Source organism: Hipposideros armiger, unplaced genomic scaffold (assembly GCF_001890085.2).
Source record: "Hipposideros armiger isolate ML-2016 unplaced genomic scaffold, ASM189008v1 scaffold_40, whole genome shotgun sequence".
NCBI lineage: Eukaryota > Metazoa > Chordata > Mammalia > Chiroptera > Hipposideridae > Hipposideros > Hipposideros armiger.
Genome location: NW_017731390.1, coordinates 2,125,428 through 2,147,402, shown reverse-complemented (window position 1 = coordinate 2,147,402; position 21,975 = coordinate 2,125,428). Strand labels below are relative to the sequence as shown.

General features: G+C 49.2%; 1 protein-coding gene across 2 annotated transcripts in view; it reads left to right on the top strand.

Moving 5' to 3' along the window:
- The window catches only part of IGF2BP1 (insulin like growth factor 2 mRNA binding protein 1), a 35,040-nt gene extending 13,537 nt beyond the window's left edge, over window positions 1-21,503 (top strand). The window contains exons 3-15 of one of the 2 annotated variants that reach the window (XM_019638583.1): window positions 9,125-9,173; window positions 9,694-9,745; window positions 12,186-12,249; window positions 13,417-13,698; window positions 14,729-14,863; window positions 15,758-15,880; window positions 16,666-16,801; window positions 16,986-17,108; window positions 17,526-17,645; window positions 18,483-18,557; window positions 19,291-19,422; window positions 19,681-19,794; window positions 21,021-21,503. In XM_019638583.1, coding sequence (XP_019494128.1) covers window positions 9,125-9,173; window positions 9,694-9,745; window positions 12,186-12,249; window positions 13,417-13,698; window positions 14,729-14,863; window positions 15,758-15,880; window positions 16,666-16,801; window positions 16,986-17,108; window positions 17,526-17,645; window positions 18,483-18,557; window positions 19,291-19,422; window positions 19,681-19,794; window positions 21,021-21,113 — 1,498 coding nt within the window. In that variant the 3' untranslated portion in view covers window positions 21,114-21,503. The remainder of the gene's footprint in view (window positions 1-9,124; window positions 9,174-9,693; window positions 9,746-12,185; window positions 12,250-13,416; window positions 13,699-14,728; window positions 14,864-15,757; window positions 15,881-16,665; window positions 16,802-16,985; window positions 17,109-17,525; window positions 17,646-18,482; window positions 18,558-19,290; window positions 19,423-19,680; window positions 19,795-21,020) is intronic. The other variant, XM_019638584.1, reaches the window with a different exon arrangement.
- Window positions 21,504-21,975: the final 472 nt, after the last annotated feature.

Genomic DNA, 21,975 nt, shown 5'->3' with positions numbered 1-21,975 from the left:
CGGAGTGAGTCGGGGTACCGAGGGGGTTCGGGCGGCAGAGCATTCTAGACTGGCAGGGTCCTGCAGCAGAGGGGGGCTCCAGGGGCATCCACTGTCCCCCTCCCTGTGCTGACTCGGCCCACCCAGCGGCTGGGGTGGGAGGGTGAGCGCTCAGCTTTCCCTGGGTTAGGTGAGAGGGGCTGGGGGAAGGGGCGGCCCACGTGGGGCACAGGCCAGCCGACGCCAGCCCAGCCGCTCAGCTGCTCAGACCTTCTCAATTGCCCGTTCATGAGGACTCCCCTCCTCCCCCCACCCCCAGCTGCCAGCAGCCCTCCCCCAGCCTCAGCTGCTGCCGCCCTTCCCAGGCACCCCTTTCTTTCTCCTCAGTTGCCCTGCCTGCTCCCGCTTTCCACTGGCCTCCACAGTGAAAGCTGTGCTCGCAGCCTTTGGTCCCCTTGGTTGTTAGGGACCGTGCCCTTGCTTCTAGCCAAGGATGTCTGAGAACCATCTTGGAAGACGCCATTAGTCTTTGGGGTCAGGATCCCTGGACTGGGGAGAGAAAGACCTCTATAGAGAGGGCGTTACGCTCCTGTCCCAAGCCAGGGCAGAACTGGGCATGGGTATCCCTGTCAGAGGAGGGTTGTTCTGATGAAGAACTACCCCACTAGGAAGAAACAAACACCAGCTTCCTGAAGTTTCTGACCACCAACAGGTCTTTGGCAGCTGGAGCAGAGATGATGAATCTCTTGAGGTTGTTAACCTCATGCTGCAGGGATAGGCCAGAGCTCCTTTCCACTAATAGGATACATTATTATTTTTAAATGTATACTGGGATACACTTGCATCCTTTCCCAGGGAACATTAGATTCCAAGAATTACTCTTAACTCCCAGAGTCTTTTTCTCAGTGCAGAACTGTTTGCTGCAGAAGACTGATTTCTCTTAAGGCTGGTGTAGTTTCCTTTTCCTTCTGAGAGCTGCACCTCAGAATCCTTGTCTTGAGCTGGGCTCTCCAAGCTTGATCGCCGATCCCTCCTGAGGAGAGACTCAGCCTTTCTCCATTTCCCAGGCCTGCCCCATGATGTCTTTCCGTCTTCAGCCAGGTCCCTGGGCCTCAGAGTCCCAGACCTTTTGGTTCTTAAGCTTAAGATGCTGAAGTCTCCGAGGAGCTGGGGTGGGAGTGGATGAGAGCAAAACCAACATCTCTGGTGAGGCTGGGGCAGGAAATGGTCTTTCTAGCCCCCCTCCACCTTTCCTTCAGTGATAGCCACTAACCTCCCCCGCCCCCAGGGAAGTTCCCAGGAACACTTCCCACTGCCTTCCTGAGAAGGATGGTAGGCAGCAGCAACTGCTGGTAAACTCAATGGTTAATTTCCCCACACCACTGCTTGCCTTCACCAGGAAGGCAGCGCTGCTCGCATTTGGTCACTTCCATTTCTCTAAACCTGCTAGGTTTATGCTGCTGGTTTTTTCCCCCCAGTCCCCAGATCCCCCTTTCTTCCCACTTCACGCTGTAGAGCTCACATGGCCAGCTACCACTCAGGTGAAAGAACGAGATTCTAGGGAGAGAGCACAGTGGAAGAGGAGGGAGTGGCAGTTGGCCCAGGCCGACTTGGAATTTGGAAAGAGCTACACTGACTCAGAGCTTCTGTTTTGGCTTTCTCTGGCGCTGCCCAGATGGGCAAGAAAAAAATGTGGGCTCTCTTGTCAAACCATTTATTTCCAAGATGAGTGAATTGAGCAAAGTATTCATCTTTGGAGCTTGCTTGCTGTCTAACACTTAACACCTTTCCACTCTGTGTCACACCATTGCTTCCTTCCCTGTCTCAAACCTTGGGGAAATGTTGCAAGATCAGATTTTTGGTAAGTACCCTTTTACCCTGCTAACAAATCTCTCTGACAGTCATCCAGCCGTGTTACAGTATAGTTAGCTTTTTTGTGAGTTAAATCTTATGCCCAAATTGGAGCCGCATGCCGTAAAAGCCAGTTGGCACGCACTTAGCCATACAGAATATGGGCATCTTTCCTGCTGCTGACACTGGAGCTGTACACTTATGCTGTGTTAACACTTCTTGTCATAGAGAAAGCAGCGAGGTTTGGTGAGGTGAGCATACACCGCCAGCCTGGGAGGAGAGCTGAGTTCTAGTCCTACCTCAAAGTTGCCAAGTCTCTTCCTTTTTCTTCAGCTGCAGTTTCTCCATCTGAATGTTTAGGACCCTCTAAAGGCTTGAGGCTCACACCTCTCCTGCCTTATTGTGTGAATCTGATTTCCTTCAACTGGAACTTCTAGTGCCGGGGAAGTGTGTGTGTGTGTGTGTGTGTGTGTGTGTGTGTGTGTGTCTGTCTGTCTGTCTGTGTGTCTGTGTGTGTGTGTGTGTGTGTCTGTGTCTGTCTCATTGGTCACTGAAGAAGCCCAGTGACCTCCCCTTTTCTGACTCCCGGTAAGCTAGGAGCATATTAAATACGGTACAGCCTTCTAAATGGGAGGGGGGTAGGGTTCCGCCTAGAGTCTTCTGTAATTCTGTAGACTCGCTTTTCCTTCTGCGTGTCCCCAACATTAGTGCAAGAGTTGGCACACACATGGGACAGTCCGTGTGTGTGCCACGTATATTTAAAAGACTGTGTTCACAGAGGCGTTCCAGTAGTGTCCCTGTCTTCAAGTCTCTCCCTACCCTCTGGCATTCTTGGTGCTGGTGTCTTCTGTCTGGTCCTGCATCTTCTAGTAGGTCAGTGTTTTCCTTTCCAGCCCCTACCCTGCCCATCAATCCACCCAACCGCCCGCCCGGCCGCCTCTGGATCAGCCTGGCACGGAGCCCTGGGCATTGGGCCAGCTCCTCCTCCCCTACCCGGCCCCTCCTTCTTTTTCAGCTATTGCCATGCTTGGAGCGTGCCAGGTCCGCCCCCTTCAGAAGCTTTCTTGGGCAATTATTTTTTTTCCACCTCTCCACGCTATAGGGATAAGGAGGCTGGGTGGAGAGGAAAGACTTGAGTGATGATCTTATGGAAAAGGCAGAGGTTGGCACGTTAGGACATCTTTTATGTGTGACTTCCAGCTGGGAAAAACAACTGGGAAGGGAGCCAGCTCTGGAAGGGTGCTTCTGCTCCGGTGTCAGCCGCATGGGACTCTCTTGTTGAGGAGTCAATGGGGTCACCCACTTCTGAAGGGATCCAGTGGACCGTCCACCTCCACACCCCAGTTAACTTTTTCCGTTCCCGTCTCCCATTCCAAACCAAACTGGGGTGCCCTGCTGGACTGTAAACTCCATGAGAGCAGGAGGCATGCCTGTCGTCATCACTCTAGGTTCTGCACTAGAGCACAATGCCCAGCACCCAATGAGAGAGATGGCAGTGGGAGCCATGTATGTAAGTATCCATTTTTAATGGCCGCATTTAAAAACAGCTGGACTCCAGGGCTGGCCGAGCGGCGCGATGGTTAAGAACTGGCTTGGGATGCCAGAGGGCCCTGGTTTGGATCCCACATATGAGGGCCAGTGACACTGCCCTCTACAGCTAAGATGCTGAATACAGCTCACCCTGGAGCTGGGCTGCCGTGGGTCGCCGGCGACGGCGTAGGCTGCAGCCCCTGTGGCAGTGGGTTGCCATGGGCTACCGTATGTAGCCAGCAGCCAGCATGAGTGGCCAGCAGCAGCTGTAAATGGCCGTCCAGAAGCCGGCGACTGATGTGCCTCACCCGGGAAGAGCGCAATGATGGTGCCAACTTGGGCCAGTGAAGCAACGTCCTCCACAACTAGATTGAAGAACAAAACGACAGCAACTTGTCTGTTCCCCTTCCCCCAATTCCCCAACACTGTTCCCATCCCCCCAATTCCCCAATAAAAATCTTTAAAAAAACAGCTGGACTCCAGAATCTTTGAGGTAAGTCATGGTAGGGAGTTTCCTGACCACTGATTAGAATTAAATGAGCATGGTGTTTTCTGTAGGTTTGAGACATCTTTCTTACTCATTTTCAATATCTAAGCAATAGCCCCACCCCCATTCAAGCTTTTCTAATTGCCTGAGGTTAGTTTCTTCCCGACTTGCCGGCAGGCCTGAGTGAAGACTTGGACATCATTGGGGATGAAGTTAAATGAGTAGTTCTGTGGGAGGGTGATTTGACTTTGGGTTTATGGATGGATTCCAAAGACGTCATGAACCCCTGATGAAAATGTGAAATTGTATGAAAAATGTTTGCGTTTTTTGAGGCAAGAGCATTCTTGCATCACGACTCCTAATGGGAAGCAAGTCTCAAAAGAAAGGCTAAGAACCACTTACTTAGACCATCAGGACACTGAAAATCCCTCTAAGAATGTAGGTGGACTGGGTTGATCCCTGGTAAGATCCAGTAAAATCAACTAATTATCCTTTTTCCCTGATGGAACAAACTGAGGTCCTGAGAGTGGAATGCTTGACTTGCCCGAGGCCACACAGCCTGCTAGTCAGAGAATCGTGGCCTGGGGCAGGCGTAGGGGTGAAGGATCTAATCTGGAGATCCTGGTTTAATCCTAGTTCTCTGCTGAGATGAATGTCAACTGGTTTGCCCCACCCTGGGTTAAAGAAACTCCTCTCTCGGGAGGGGTGACGGCATCTGCTTGATTGAAGATGGCACCCTCCCCACCGGGATTGGGGTGAAAAGAGGAAGGAGGTTTGCACAGAATTAGAAAAAGAACAGTCCCTGGGGCAGTTTTCACCCCTCCCCCCTTTCCTGGAGACCTTGAGTCACTGTTCCTGTGTGCATTGTGAGAAGGGTCCCATCTGTGCATCTGCTCCTCCCTCCACTGGACCCCAGGTTCATACTCTTCCTGCCCCCAGCAGGCGCCTAACCAGGGCCTGGATTCTTGCTAATAAAACACCAATAGGAAAACCTCATTAGCTTTGACCCTTTGATTTGGAACTTGCGATGGCTTCAAACCAGGTGAGCTAGAATAACCATTTCCCCCCCCCCAACAACGCTTTCATTATGGAAAAAAGTGGAGAGGATAGTGTAATACATCCCAGGTACCCGTCACTTAGCTTTAAAAATGAACAACTTTCATATCTAACCTGTTTTCATTTATACCCATCTCCTGATTATTTTGAATCAAAAGCTTTAAAAATGAACAACTTTTATATCCAATCTGTTTTTAGTTATACCCATCCTCTGATTATTTTGAAGCAAATTCTAGACGCGTCATTTAATCTGCAACTATTTCAGTGTGCCTCTCTGAAATGTAAGAACTTAAACAACGACCATGATTTTAAAAAATAACATTATCAAACATGTAGTCAGTGTTGAATATGCCATAGACTCACTTGTCAACTAACTCTGGAAACCTGTTGGGAAAAGAAGTTACTAGCTGAAGGAATTACTGGTGGGATGCTTTGACGTACTGGACAGCAGCACCAGTCGGCTGGGCCACTCACTGTTCACTCTGAATATTTTACATTTCTCCTGAAGACGACCATGACTATATTTCGGCAAAGGCCTTTTGTCTCCTTTATGCCATCAAAGAGGCAGCACAGGGCACAGTGCAAAGAGCCTTGAACCAGACAGGCTTTTGGTTCAAATCCTGGCTCTGGCACTTAGTAGCTGTGTGACTTGGCAGAGATACTCCACCTTCCAGTCTCAGGGCCTGGGCGGAGCCATGAATGTGGGTAATGGAAGGCTTATTTATAGGAGGTGCTGAAGCTCAGAGCGGGGCGCCTGGTACGCACGTCTTAGATATTGACGACCCATTTTGCTTCCCAGTTAGTCTGTCAGTGACACTTCTCTGAAAAGGTGAAAAGGACAAGAGCTTCCTGCCCAGAGCGAACTCCCAACCATACTTCCGGGTGCCCAGATCCTGTGCTTCCTGAATCTCTTATTTTCCTATTTAACTCCTTATGCTGTTGCACGGATGCTCTCTCCCTCTGATCGCTTCTGGAATCTCCCCTGGTCTTGAGAAGAATGGCCCCTTGGACCCTGTGGCCCTTATGTCCCCTGCTTGTTTCTTGCATTAGAGAGGTGGGTCCCCTGTGGTTGCTCTGTATCTGGGCAGCTGCCCCAGGTCCCGGTAACTGCCCTGCAGGTCAGGGCAGGCAGAGAGGTCAGATGCTGCAGTGTTGGTACCCAGGGAAATAATTAGGCTGCAATCATTGCCTGCGTTGCCTGGGGCTCATGGCTTCAGTCTTTCACTCAACAGGTTTATCAGCTTCGGAGTGGTGGCTCCCTAACCTCTAGGAGTCTTCTTGCCTTTTCTGAACAATGGATGTTGGGGTTTAGGTACCCCAGGCTCAGCTCAGTATAGTGTCCTATTACCTCTAGGGCAGAGGCATTGCTCAACCCTAGTGGGGTGCTGGAGTGGGTCCCTTTAGTTGTCACAGGGAGGTGGAAGAGTGGGGGTGGGACTCTAGGCTGTGGTATTTCCCACTATTTCCCCACTAGTGCGGAAGTCTATTTTACTATCACTCTGAGCTGCTCGTCGTCAGCCCTGCCTGCCTGCCGCTTGCCATCCTGGTCAGGATACTTGTGGGAGCCTGGGCTTGGCACAGGGATTGAGCGCCCTGCTGTAAGTGCTATCACAAAAGCCCTGTCAGCTTTCCACAGGAGGAAACTCAGGTACTGAGCAAAGACTGTAACCAACTAGTCAGGGCACTCTTAGCTTCCACCTGGCTCCCCCTAGCCTCAGCACATTGCCCTCACCCAGCCCACAGTACGCCTTCCGTAAAAGTTTGTAGGGTGAAGGAGTAGCCCAGGGGTCCAGGGGAGAGGGTACAGGTCCCTGCATCGCCCCATGTGCTTTGGGCCTGAAAGAAACCAGGTAGCATCATACTTCATTAGAAACCAGGCCTAGGGCTTAAAAGACAAAGGTTCTTCCTGGCCTCTGATGTGTTTCTGTCAGGGTTGGGGGCTTTGCTGAAAGGGGGTTTGGAGGCCTGAAGGGGCCAGGGGAGGGCTACAGGCTGTCTTTCCCTTCATTGGTTGGGTGGCCCTCCCCTCCCCCCCTCCTCCTGGAACATTCCACACATTCCAGACTGCCATTGCTTTCAGGATATGGATTAACATCCCCAGCAGAGATTTGATTTCACCACCCCATCCCCTCTGCACCCCCTCCCCAGCCTGAAAAGAAAGCCCTAAAACTAGGAGTTTGAAGAAGGGGAGGGTATTTTTGACCTTTAACCTGAAATTATACTAAGGGACCATCTTGAAAGAGTGTTCTTTAAACTGAGCTCCTGCGCTGGGGTTGCTTTAGGCCCTCATTGGTTTGAACTACCAGACAGGCAGCCCCACCCCCCTTTGCTCTTCATCCAGAAGAGTTCCCCTGAAGGAGGAGGAGGTTTTGGACTAGGGCCACCCCTGTCATTGGCATTAAGCTGGATGAGTGTTCTCAGTCTTCCCATGATGCCATTATTTCTTACTCGATTCTCCGACAGTTTGATTTTCATTGTGAGGGGTCCTGGGTTTTCTCTGTCCATTTGGTCACCAAATGAGTCATAAGGGAAATCCCTCACAAGGGCAGAAGCCATGGCCTCGTTGTTGGCCAGTGAGTTGAAATCACAAGAAGGTGGCCTGGTGTGGGATCCGAGGACCTGGAACTGGACTTGTTTCTCTGATCCTTATCCTTTTGTCCTGCTATAGTCTGACCTCCTTAGATCAGGTTCATGAACCAACCAAAGTAGAGAGCCATAGACAGAGATTCTCTTCAACAGTTGCCCTCCTTTCCCCCTAAGTTATTTCGTCCCCAGAAGGGATTTCCTTAACCTGTTTCATTGATGACTTTCCACACTCAGAGCGGCAGAGCTAGAAGGGTCTTAGACCCCTTTCTGTTTGCATTTTATAGCTGAGGACACGTGAGGCGAAATCAGTGGGCTGGCCCAGGACAGAGCCAAGATTGAAACATTTATAGTTAGAGCTTAGCATCCTTTCCCTTGGTCCCATATGTTTTCAACACCCCTTTCTTCTAGCTTGGCAGGAACTGGCATGACTCCTGTTGCATAGGGGTACTGAGGCCAGAAGCATTAAGTGGTTTAGACAGACACCTAGTCAGGGGTAATTTAAGGGCTAGAACTGGACTTTCTTGCTTCCTAGTCCAGTTTTTCCTCATGCCACTAGAATTTCGTTGTACTGTATCCCTAAATTAAGATTTTGTGATCAGGGATAGGCAAAGCCATAATGACGATTGACCAATATAGACAAATCAATTAAAATGCTTTAAGCTCAGGGATTAGGACATCGATTTGGGTGGGAACCAATTTCTCTGGGAGTCAACCTTGAACCTGAAAACCTTCCTTAGGGAAAATTGTATTTTTAAGAGGCGTTTGAAAGATGGGAAGGAAAAAGTGTGGTGAGCTGGGAGGAGGGAAGGAAGGTAGTGGTCACAATGCTGGGTTTTGTGTGTGTTAAACACTCCCACCTTAGTATTCACAGATGCATCTGTTCTTACTCTTTAAGTACCCTAAGCCCTTTGCTAAGCTCTTTATAATATTATCTAACATTACTTTATATACCACCCCTTGAATAGGTATTTTCCCTGTTTTACAAAGGAGGAAACAGCCTCAAAGAAGTTAAATCTTTTAAAGATCAGTGCTAGTAAGTGGAGCCCAGATTTAAATCCATACCTGCACAAAGCACTTAGCTGCTGCACCATTATCCTGCTGTAGTTTGTTTTCATATATGTCGCCTTAATAAGCTGTGAGCACCTGAGCACCTTGGGGCCAGACACTTTGTTGTGTATGGCTGTGTCCCCAGCATCGAGAACAAAGTCCAGCATGAAGTAGGCACCAATTAAATAGGTATTACATTAATGAATAATTTCTTATATAGCTTTGTATTCTTAGTGCCTGAAACACAGTGGGTGGTAATAGACGGTTACTGAATAAAAGTTTGTCTAGTGAGAAAGCTAAGTAGAGAGACAAACAAAGCAGATGTGATTTTTAGGGAATTATGTTCCCCTCGTGCTCTGATTGTGGTTTTCCTATCTGTGGTACATGCAGTGATAACAATTTTGCTCTCTAAAATTGAGGCACCCCTACACCAAATCTGCTGTCCCAAAGTTGAGCATTCTTAGACTCTAAGACTGGTGTTGAGCGGAAGGTAGGGATATGAATACTGGGACAAGGATTAAGAACTCTAAGGTCACACTCCCCTCAAGCATTCAGAGCTGTCGTTAATCCTGTCCTCTCTCATTTCAGGAGCCGGAAAATTCAGATCAGAAATATTCCACCCCAGCTTCGATGGGAAGTAAGTGATTGGGGGAAAATCTTAATGGCTCGGGGTAGTGGAGACGAGAACGTAAGTCTGGGTCAGCCTGAGTTGGCAGAGAAGACTCGGGAGGTCCTCTGGTGGTTTTCAGTTAGGCCAGGGGCGCTGACTCATCCTTAACGCAAGACTACCAATAACTAGTTCTTTAGGCCTTGTCTCTATGGTGAAAAGTATTAGGGCGGTGGGAAGGTTGTTTCCTGAGCCCCAAACTTAGTGATGGCAGAAGTTGATTTAGGGACCCAGATGACTCAAGGCTGCTTCCAAAAAAGCCCATAAATACCTTTTTGAGCTCAAGTACATTTCTGCAAAGATAACGCAGCAGGTCACCACCAGCATTATAATCCCAGAAATGGCAAACTGAACAGGTAATAATGCTCAATCCCCACCTAAGGCTCTGCCTTGTGCCCCAGTGCTTTGGGGTGAGGGGTGTCCAGTGGCTGGCCTTGTGATAGTTCCTGGGATGCTCAGAGTAGCCTTCCTGCCTTCTCCATGCTCCTAGGTCCTGGACAGCCTGCTTGCTCAGTATGGAACAGTAGAGAACTGTGAGCAAGGTAAGAGTGGGCAGAGGTGGTGGGAAGGCGGGCGGGGAGGTCTGCTGTGCCTCATTTTCCATGAGCAAATCTACCTGGCATACCAAAAGAAGACAGAATGTGGTATGCAGGGAGCTACACTGGACTAGGTCCCAGCTGTGGCTCTGCTGCTTATCTTGGAACAGGTTCCACTCCTTTGTTTAATGAGAGACTCAAAGTCACTCATTCTCGCCATGGGGGCCGCAGGCTCCTGGGGGTCAACCAAGGTAGAGGTCTTCAGATTTTAGACATAGTTTAAGAATGGAAATTGTGCATTCAGCCTGAGTAAGTCTGCAGCCTTTTTACTTTTAAAAGCATCTCAATTCTTTGTTTTTGACTGGAATAATCAACTGGTTTGTTCTCTCCCTCCCTCTCTCTCCCTTCTCTCTCTCTCTCTCTCTCTCTCTCTCTCTCTCTCTCTCTCTCTCTCTTTCTCTTTGTTAGAAGCTCTGATAGGTACATGTCTTTGGGGGAAAAAAGCAGAGGATTTATTACTTTGGTACACATTGATGGGCAGGCAAAATCTTTCAAGAGTGGGCCCATAGAAGGAGAAAGAAAAAAAAAAGGACTCTAGATCATAAGTTGGCTATGAGGTTTCTCCATGGCCTAAGATTACAAATTGTTTTCATTGGAAATGAGCTAAAATAAAATGGAGTGATTTAGGCTGGACCTAAGGTACAGCTTCGTCATTAGGGTAGACAAGATAGTTTGAGATTGTAGATCTTTGAGAAACCTGGATAATCACCTACTCAAGATTTAAATATTCATCTCCAAATTCTTTGTGTAAAGGACAAGCTATATAAATCATTATAAACAATTACAATGTTTGCCTGCACGAGGGTAAAGTGCTGAGTCAATCAAACAGGTTCTCTCCTGCTCTAATCCTAAAGCTGGCCTTTTATCATAAATGACAGGACACAACTGGACGCACTGATAACCATTGCCCAGTCCTGTTCACAGCTTAGAGTAATGACTAAGTTACTCCTGGACAAACAGGACAAGGCTGAGCGGTGGCTTGGAAACACATGTGCTGAGCCTCAGTGGGAGGCCTAGCAGGAGTCAACACTAGTTCTGGTCTAGGGCTCCCCAGGGAGCTATAACACACCATATCTGGAGTGGGGGTGGGGGTGGGGTACCTGCTACCTGGAGAGAACCGGGCGGGACACATTTCATTTTGTTGAGACAACAGAGCCTTTAGGTTGGTTCAAATGTAACTTCTAAGCAAAGTCCCTTATAATATTCTTTAGAATTAGCTTATTTATTATGCTGCTTTTTGTCTTCCCCTACTAGACTGTAAGTAAGCTCCACGAAGGCAGTGGTTTCATTAATACTGTATTTCCATTTAACTAGAAGATTATTCTTGCAGAATCTTCCTCACCATTGAGTTGGTGGGGCTCTACTGATGAAGGCCAGAAGGGCTGAGAGGTCTGCTTGAGGTTTTGTGGACAAGTGCCTTAGGGGCAGCGGCCTGATTTTTGTCCATGTCCTCCACGCCAGGGCTGAGCAGGCCCAGGGGAACCAGAATCACAGGACATGATGCATAGGACAGAAGGTTAATTTTATTAATTTAAAATGAGAAGTATATGCCCAGATCGCCAGGGATTCTAATGTCCAACCCAGTCTCCTCCTTGTAGGAAAGAGTAGATGGTAATCAAATGAAAATCAAAAGGCTGCTTATGAGGAGTGTGATGGGATTAATGGCTCATGTCATGAATTTATTATGCCCTGAATGTGCATTTCCATGGTCAAGATGCTTGGAATACTCAAGTCAGAAAACCCTTTACCCAGGAAAAGATGCAGACGTATACTCCCCCCCGCCTCCAGACTCCACAGCAGCCACTCCTGTCAACCCATTTAGCTAGGTCGTAATACATGTACATTTGATTAATGCATCCTTGAGGGTACTTAGGCCTCTAAAATGGATTTCAGTGTTCCCCAAGTCTCTTCAGCCATATCCTTAGAGACCAGACCATTTCTTGGGATGTTTGCTTCTATAAATTGCTAATCTCAGTGTGTGTTGATTTTTAACTAGTTTAACTTTCCAAGGGTAAATGTATCAAGCTGTTGTGTGGGTGTGTGCATGCTGGCTGGTCAGCTGACCTGCTGTCTAACTGCTGATATGTTGACTATACATCCTTTTGTATACTCAGCTCTCTTGGGGGCTGGGTAGGGAAATCCAAGGAAGACATAGAAAGGAAATGCAAGAAGGTGAATTTGAATTTTCTAGGAGTTCTGGTGAAAGGCCACCTGAAAGGGAACTGTTTTGCCTTGTCAGTCAAGTATTTTCATAAGCTCCAAGTGTCTCCTAGATGCCTTCTTGACCTCACAATATGGAAGGATAAACTTGTAATACACTGGATTGATTCATCGGTGGCGTCTCCAGATTTCACTGCTCTAACCATGGCCTGTTTTGCTCCCCTAGTGAACACCGAGAGTGAGACGGCAGTGGTGAATGTCACCTATTCCAACCGGGAGCAGACCAGGCAGTGAGTGGGCTGGAAAGGGGGTCTGGGAGGGTCTTTGAGGGGTGTTGCTGCTTCCGGACAGGGATGAGCTCCAGGCAGGCATGAGCTCCCACTTAGGTTATGATATTGTTGGTTCAGGGATTGATAGCAAATACATTGAAGGGAGGGACTCAAAAGAATTCCCAGGGAAGGTGGGAAATCCTCTGTAAGAGAAAGGTTGGCTTCCCAGAGATCTGTTGCCAGAGAACTTCAGGGTCCTTTGCTGTGTTCATGGCGCCATCTAGTGATAGCAGGAGGAACTGCAATGTTTTAAAGAAGGATTCGTTAATATGATGTGGGGGCAGACATTTTACTGCAATGATCCCGGTGAGCCCAGTTGTGCTTGCTAGGGTCCTTTCAGTCCCATCACACCCACACTTTCTAGCTCCTTATCCCTTTGGTTGAGCAGTTAACACGTCTCACCCCTTGGTACTGACAAACTGTACACATTACACAGTTACTCATTATATCTACATCAACACTGTCACAGGCTTTTTGCCACATATTGCTGTTGATGGCTTTCTTGCTTCTTCATTGTGTTGCCTCTATCCCTTTTGTTTCCTCCAACTTAGGCTACATTGTAAAATGCCCCACTTTTTCAAATGCCGTTTCCTTTCAGTTGTCTCCTGGGCTCAGAATTTTCTGGAGGCCCCTACTGCCCCTTGTGGCCAATCTGTAGTCTTTTGCCTGGCTTTAAAAGATCACGTCAACACTTGCTCACTCCCCACTACTTGTTGCCTTGTTTACGTTTCTAACCGGCGACAGGTTTGGGAATGGATGGGGCTTGACCGCGTTTTGCAGGCATCCCAGAGGTACTTCAACTCCTGCTTCTAAGCGGCAAACAAGCCGTTCTGTCTCTGACTCAACTTCTTTCTCACGGAGTTTCCTTAAACACGGAAGGGGCCAGACTTCATAGGTAGTTTTGGCCGACATTGACAAGCCAATTCCAAAATTCAGTGGAAATAACTTACTTACGTTTCCCTTTGATGCCTTATTGTCATTTAGACCAGAAGGTTCTCTAAGGTGGAGGTGGGAGTGGTGGGTTCCACGCTCTATGTAACCCAGTGTGGTGCTGTATATGCGGAGGGCATTTGGTGTGATTGGCATGGATCAGAGTGACCAGTAGAGTCTCTCGCTCTCTGTTCCCAGAGCCATCATGAAGCTGAATGGCCACCAGCTGGAGAACCATGCCTTGAAGGTCTCCTACATTCCTGACGAGCAGATAGCACAGGGCCCTGAGAATGGGCGTCGAGGAGGCTTTGGCTCTCGGGGTCAGCCCCGCCAGGGCTCACCTGTGGCAGCAGGGGCCCCAGCCAAGCAGCAGCAAGTGGATATTCCCCTGCGGCTCCTGGTGCCCACTCAGTATGTGGGTGCCATCATTGGCAAGGAGGGCGCCACCATCCGCAATATCACAAAACAGACCCAGTCGAAGTGAGTCCTGGCTGCTGGGGAATGGAGATGGGTGCCAGGAAACAGTGGTTGGTACCTGGGGAGGGGGCGCGGAGGTGCCTCCTGGAAGCACACTTGAGGGGCATCAGCATTTATCTCTACGAAAATGTTGCCTGTTCCTTCTCTTTTCACTCAGGGGTCAACACTTCCAGTCCCTGCCTCCTGGGCAGGGGCGGGCAGGTAGGCAGGTAGAATGGGCGTGGGCTGTGCCGTTTGGTGGCAGTGCTTGGGGCCTTGCACTGTTGCTAGTTAGAGTCTATCAATTCTTGTAGAGAGTCTCATCTAGGGAACCCAGCCTTGGTGAGTCAGTCACACTTCAGTGCTCTGACTTTAGCACCACTTAGTGGTTTCAGAAGGGCTGGTCAGCCTGGCCAAAGTTGGGGCCCTCAGTCATAGGTTGTAATTCCACTCCCCATTCCACCACAGCCACCCCTCTTCTCTAATCTTGACGGCTGATCGGTATGCTCTGAAAAAGAACAGGCCACATTATATCCTTATGAATAATAATTCCTGGGGCCGGCTGACTGGCTCAGTTGGTTAAGAGCTCGCTCAAGAGTGCGAGCTCTGAGCAACAGCGGTTCGATGCCTGGCCCGAGCTGAGTTGCCACTGAGCTGCCAACAGGTGGCAGGATGGCTCAGCTTAAAAAAAAGGGAAAAAAAGTAAATCCTTTATTATTTACTTTTAATTTGGGACAGTGTGCCTTCCCTATATCGCTGCTTCAAGGGGGAAATCTAGAATTCAAAGGGAAATGCAGCTTTCGAATTGGCCATTGTTCCCCAACCCTGCATGCCCATGGTCGATGCCACCATTCCAACCACCAGCTCCTGATGAAAGCAGGATCCAGAGCAATAGGCTGGTCACGTGTCCCTGGCCCTTTCCCTGCACTCCCCATTTTTGACCCTGATCGGCCTTGTCCTATGACTTTGGCCGAGGAGAGGTGGGGGAGGCCTGAAGAAGACCCAGTTTCCATGGAGACAACTACTTAACCATCCTTGTCCCTGTGGCTCTCAGGATAGACGTGCACAGGAAAGAGAACGCAGGTGCTGCGGAGAAGGCCATCAGCGTTCACTCCACCCCCGAGGGCTGCTCCTCCGCCTGTAAAATGATCTTGGAGATTATGCATAAGGAGGCAAAGGACACCAAAACGTAAGGCTCCAGCTATTCTTGGAACGTGGAAACTGTCGCCTCCCTGACTCCAACACACTTTATTAACAAGAATACAGATATATAGGAGACTGTCAGAAATTGTACCAGAGGGTATAAACTGAGAAATGAAATCCTCTTTCCTACTAGTAACACCTTGTATATCCTAGAAATTCTGTGCCTTCTCAAGCTTGTGTGTGCACACATGTATGTGCGTGTACGCAACGTGTATATGTGCATGTGTTGCAGCATAAATAGGATCATAATGAGCGTGTTGTTCTGTCGTTTGCTGTTTCACTTTCATGCTTCAGCACATACTGACCCACTCATGCTTTTTTTTTTTTTCTTTACACAATTTCCCCTTTTATTAACATCTTGCATTAAGCGTGGTACATTGGTTATAATGAATGAGCCAGTTTCGATTATTAATCGAAGTCAACAGTTTACACTAGGGTTCACTCCACGTACATTCTGTGGGTTTTGACAGATGTATAATGACATGTATCCACCACGAGAGGATCATACGAAATAGCTTCACTGCCCTCCCACTCATGCTTTTTATAGCTGCGTAGAGTCCTGTAGTGTGGCTATTTTTAAGAATGCAATTCCATGAGTTTTAATATGTACCTACCTATAAAACCACTATCACAATTAAGATAATGAACATAGTTGTTGCCCTCACTGTCCTTGTGTCCTTCGGCAACCCATCCCATCTACTCCATATCTCTATCCCTAAGCGACGAATGAACGATCTGCTCATTTTTGTAATCTTCAAAAACGTGATTTTGTCCTATGGTTTCTCCTGAAAGCCCCCACTGAGGTGACATGACAGCCGAGCCCCAAGTGACCCACCATTTAAGGATCTCTCGCCCTCACTTTTTCCCCTGTCTCCCTAAGGGCTGACGAGGTCCCCCTGAAGATCCTGGCCCATAATAACTTTGTGGGGCGTCTCATTGGCAAGGAGGGGCGCAACCTGAAGAAAGTGGAGCAGGACACAGAGACGAAAATCACCATCTCCTCGTAAGGCGCTGTCACATTTCCTTCTTTATGAGTGGGGTGCCTGGGGGCCTAGGGTCGCCGTGTTTTATTATTGAGCTTTAATACTTGCTCCTCGCATTGGATGCAGTTTCTGCCTATTGAAGAAGAATCAAAGAAGTGGTAAAGAACATTTATTCCTACAAGGGCTGGAGCTCTCCCATCACCACTGCCATGTGGGCTGTGGGGCTGTGGTTCTGCCTCCACAGTCCTCTGCCCTCCACATCCCACCTCACCACTCGAGGGGAGAGCCTGCCACTTGGAGCCAGGGCTTCTGGGTTGCAAGCTTGTCTGTCATGCTGTGAGAAGGGGGCGGGCCTAGGTCCTTTTCTGAGGACAGAGCACATGCTCTATGCGGTGGCCTGCTTCTCTGGGAAGAACCGAAATGAAGGGGGTTGATTAGCTCCTGTGAGCACCGTGTGTCTTCATTTCATCAGAGACTTGCTGGTGGGCAAAGTAACTGCTCTGTTCCAAAAAGGCGCAAGGAATGCACCTGGTGGTCTTAAATCACCAGGAAAAGGAGCACCTTGCTTTACACATGGTGACAGTCTGTCTGTGTTTGGATTCCTCACAAGTAAAGGCGTTTCAGTTGGATATTCTCATCTCTGTGTACCCCCCTCTGCCCTGGTTACCAAGCAAAGGCTAGAGACGGAGAGCTTGCTGGCAAAAGTTAAACAGCTCACAGAAATGGTGGAGCTGCGACTCACTCCTGCTGGGGCCTGGGCCTGTCCTGTGCATGGGAGGGTGACACCGCTCTGCTTCCCCCCCAGGCTGCAGGACCTCACTCTCTATAACCCTGAAAGGACCATCACCGTGAAGGGGGCCATCGAGAACTGCTGCAGGGCCGAGCAGGAGATTATGAAGAAAGTTCGGGAGGCCTATGAGAACGACGTGGCTGCCATGAGTGTGAGTGTCAGGCACCTCTGCCTGCCTTCCTCTGAGCCTGAGCCACAGAAGAGTGGGTCTTCCACGGGGAGCAAGCGTGCCATGTGCTGTGTGGCTTGGAAGCATCTACTTTGCTTTTGGACCTCTAGGGAACTAGGCCCCATCAGATTGAGCTGACTTCCTCCTCCTCACCTTCCTTCCCCAGCTGCAGTCGCATCTCATCCCCGGCCTGAACTTGGCTGCTGTAGGTCTTTTCCCAGCCTCATCCAGTGCAGTCCCGCCACCTCCCAGCAGCGTCACCGGAGCTGCTCCCTACAGCTCCTTTATGGTAGGTGCAAGGTCTTACTACAGGGGACACCTGGGCCCATTCATGGCCTCCCTTAAAGGGTCCAACTCCTTGTGGGAGCCAGGTGCTTGGGAATTTGCCGGGGGAGGGAAGGGAGGTCTGGGGATGCTTCTGCATTGTTCCCAGCCACTGCTGACACTTGAGAACGTCAGCCCCAAGGAGGGTAATCTCTCGGATGCTGCCAGGGATGCTGGGGGCATGCTTCCCCTTCCCTCCTCCTCTTTGTCTTGCCTGGCTTCTTGAACCCTGCTGGGCATAGACGGAGCTAAAGAGCACGTAGCCCAGGTTGGCCGCTGGGTGCCTCCACCCCTTCCTCCTCGAGGATGCATGGCAGGGGTGTGGAGTGGCTTCTGGGCTGTGCCCCTTGGCCTGTGGTAATAACACGTCCTGTCTTGGCAGCAGGCTCCGGAGCAGGAGATGGTGCAGGTGTTCATTCCTGCCCAGGCAGTGGGCGCCATCATCGGCAAGAAGGGGCAGCACATCAAACAGCTCTCCCGTTTTGCCAGTGCCTCCATCAAGGTAACCTGCTCAGTCTCCTTTCGGGTTCTGGGATGGGAGAATACTCTGCTTCCATCATCCTCTCTACCTTTGTTCCCAGACGCTCCATCCAGCTAGTGTTGGGGCCGGGCCTTTTCTCTGTGGAATCGCAGTCTCCTTTGCTTTTGACTCTGCTGGGTCTTCTGCAGAATGTCTTCCATGCTTCTGTTTTTTTCAGGCTGGGAAGGAGGAGGTATTATAGCTAGAAAGAGAGCTTAGGTTTTACCACAGATGGATGAGGAGGGTTTAAATCCCCATCCCCAGGCTGTGTTACCCAAGCCTCAGTTTCCTCATCAGTACAGTAGTCATTATAACACTAGGAAGTAATGCTGCAGCTGAGGCTCGTCTTGGTCAGTGCCTGGTTGGTGCACAGTGGTTGCCCAGTAAATGTTAACTGTCTTTTTACCTTCGCTGGCCAGGGTCCCATGGAGAGAGGAAGGAGAATCTGTAAATCCGTTTTTCTCACTGGTCTTAAATTTTTAGTTAAAAGCAGTGATTGTTCCCCAGGGGAGTGTGGTCACTGCCCTCTTCCCATTGGTTATCTGTGCCTCCTCCTCTGGGCAAGACTCCATTGAAACCTCCCTGGGAGATTGGAGGGGGTGCGGTGGGGGGGGGGGGGCTACTTAGATAACGTCACTGAAGCAAACCAACCCATGCCTTCAAAACAGTTTTGGTGTTGGTGCGGGGGCAATGACCTTAGGGTTCAGGGTCTTTGTTCTTCCCCCCAGTTCTCAAGTGGGTAGTAGAAGTCAGGTGAGGTTGGGGGCCTGCAGCAGCGGAGATAGAGGGCGCCTCTTTGACGAGCTGTGTCCTTTGCAGATTGCTCCTCCAGAAACTCCTGACTCCAAAGTTCGTATGGTCATCATCACTGGACCCCCAGAGGCCCAATTCAAGGTTCCGATCTTTATTTTTTCAAGCTGGGCACATTAGAATCAATGGTGGCGGGGAGGGAGGGTTAAATCTGTGTCACATTTTTAAAAAGCTTCCCTGCACGATACAGGGCTGTAAGGCTGCTTTCAGACTGACGTCAAACTTCATTTCTGTCGACTTTTATGTCCCTCACTATTTCTTGAAAGTTGACAAGGCATATGGGAAAGAAGGAAGTCTGAGGGCTCCTTGCTTGCACTCGGGCTCAGTTATTAAGGAAGGCCTTCGATGCCAAATGCGCTCTCCTTTATATCCTTACTGCATCCCTGGGTTCTGATCAGCCAGCCAGAGCTGATGGTTAACTTAGCCGGGCAGGGATGGAGAACGGGGACAGCTCTCCAAGTTGTGTAGCGTGACAGCCCACCCTCTGAGTGACTCAATCAGTTGCCACTCTCTCAGGACCATGAATTGCTGGCTATTGTCTTGTCCAAATAAATGCAGTCACCCCAGTCCCCATAGGTCTGGTTTATAGCCTGTGAATTAGGATATATTCAGTTACTCTATGCAGGTTCTCCAGTTACACCCATGAGCAGAGGGACACTGACAGGTCAGTGCTGTTGACCTGGCCTAAATGGTTGCTCCACCCATAGGTGGGGTGGGCCTGTGGGCCACAAGAGGATTGGGTGGAGCTCGGGGACTGCACTTCGTATTTTATCATATATGTGTGATCCGCTGATGAACCATGACCTCCTCTTCTCAGGCTCAGGGAAGAATTTATGGAAAACTCAAGGAGGAGAACTTCTTTGGTCCCAAGGAGGAAGTAAAGCTAGAGACTCATATCCGGGTGCCAGCGTCAGCAGCTGGACGGGTCATTGGCAAAGGTGGCAAAACGGTGAGCTGCGAGGGTCACGTTAGAAGGTCTGGATCTTCGTTCTCCAAGTCCAGCAGCGCCGCCCTGGCTTCCCGCTCCCCTGCCTAACTCAACCACAGGATTCCCAGTTTGCCCATTTAGTTGATTCTGCTCCCCAAGCTCAACTCCTGACTCCTGCAGTTTCTACCTGTTAGTCTCCAGCCCCTTGTCCCTCCCTCCAGCCTTACTCACGCTTTCTTGATGGCACCCTGAGCTCCTCTCTGCCCACCCCACCCCCAGGTGAATGAGTTGCAGAATTTGACAGCAGCTGAGGTGGTGGTGCCAAGAGATCAGACCCCTGACGAGAATGACCAGGTCATCGTCAAGATCATCGGGCATTTCTATGCCAGCCAGGTACGTATGGCACTCCCCCATCACAGGAGGGTGGCAGGAGCCCAGGAATCAGAGAAGCAAGACTCCAGAGGTTGACCAGCATGACCTTGACAAGTCCCGTGGACTCTGTGTGCCTCTCATTTGGCTCATTCTTCTCTTCCAAGTGCAGGAGTGTGATGGATACACGCTTTATTCCCTCTTAAGATTCCCTAGGTACAGTGATTTGACAACTTACATGTATAGTTTGTTATATGCAATAACTATATATTAAACATTACACCAGGGGTGCCCCCCAAAACATGTACACAAGTGGATACTTTGGCCAACGCTGCTCAAACAGTAGTTCACCGTAATCAGAAGTGTCTGAACGCTGATGGTAACCTTTGAGCACCTCTTGTAATGGCAGAAATCAAACGTGACTTGTATTCATCTTCTGTTATCGGTATATATTGAGTATTACAATTTTAATAGTTTTCCTTTCTTAAAATGTGTATACATTTTTTTGGCACCCTCTGTATATTAATGGTCTTTTCTGTCATCTAACCTTATCCTTTCCCTAACCATTTTATTTTGCACTGGATAAGAAATTGGCATTATCCATCACCCAGTCTTGTTCACGGAAAGGAGACGTTCTGGGACATTTCTGCCAAGTGAATCGCATTGTGCCGTTGATTTCCCTTATAAAACTTTGTTCTTAGGGAATACATTTTTAAGAAGGAAAGAGTAAAGATATGGATCCTTTCGTATTTTGCCCATTTTCACAGTGGAGCTTATTTCAGTCCCTTTTCATTAATCCATCTCTGGGCATTTCATTCCCTTTCCTGGGGATACAGCTACATGGGCAGTGGCGTTGTGATTTGTTTACTGAGGTCTCCTAGTTGATGACCCTCTGACCAACACATACTCCTGGAAACTCTATTTGGGGCTCAGTAACGTGTGTCAAGTTTTAAAGTTGGTCAAGTTTAAATTTGGTCAAGTTTAAATTTGGAGTGAGTTTATACTGCTGTTTCTCCTCTCTCCCCCACCCCCACCTTTGCTGCGTTATCTTGTGGGTGCTCAGTGTCCACTCGGAAGCAGTGAGACTTAAGGTCATGCACACCGTCATCGTCCTCATCTTCTAAGTCCCGTGTGTCCTGTTGTTTGTTGCTGGTGTCTGGATCCTGATGGCCTCTCCTTGTATGAAGCTGTCTCCTTCCTTGCCCTCTGGGAGGTCCTCACTCCCTCCTTTTTGCCTGTTCTTTCTGCAGATGGCTCAGCGGAAGATCCGAGACATCCTGGCCCAAGTTAAACAGCTGCACCAAAAGGGACAGAGTAACCAGGCCCAGGCACGGAGGAAGTGACCAGCCCCTTCCCATCACATCGACTCGAGGACGATGGGCTGAACTCAAGAGCGCGTTCTCCCCAGAAGGCCTGAGAATGAGTGGGAATCAGGGACGCTTGGGCTGGGACGTAGATCAGGTTTGCCCACTTGCTTGAGAAAGATGTTCCGGTGAGGAACCCTGATCTCTCTCCCAAAACACCCAACCAATTGGCCCATCACTGCCCATCCCTCAGGGTGTCACCATGGAAATTCTAGCTCAGGGTGCTTTTAAACGTGGATTGTTTTAAGTAAGTTCTTCAGGTCCCACTGAGAAAGGGTGGGCCAGACCCCAGTGGGAAGAGAAATAAAATTTCCTTCAGGTTTTTAAAAACATGCAGAGGGGTGTTTTAATCAGCCTCAAAGGATGGTTTTTGCTTCTCAACCCTAAAGTCCTTTCAGCCTTCTCCTGCTTGGTTTATTGATTAAAATACCTCCATTCTCATGCCCTGACATAGCCTCTTCCTATATACACACTAGTTGTTTTATCTTGACTGCTACCAGAAAAAGTGGGAACCAACACATTGCTTAGCTTATGTTATTGACACAAAGGGAGAAGACACATCAGCATCTGTAGTTTAACTCCAATCCGTCCCTAACTAGCCAATAGGAACAGCAAGGAATAAAGAATGGGGGAAATGGGGGAAAAGATGATTAAAATATATAGTAATCCACGTTTAAAAGGAGTGCCCTTGTGATTGACCTCTTCCAGATCATCATCTGGAAAAATTGGCACAATTGAAATGTCCCCCCACTCTGCTGGGGGTTCCCCACCAAGACCCCCCACCCATTCATGCCCTTCTAACCATATAGGTCCCACATCCTGTCCAGGTGCACATGGGTGG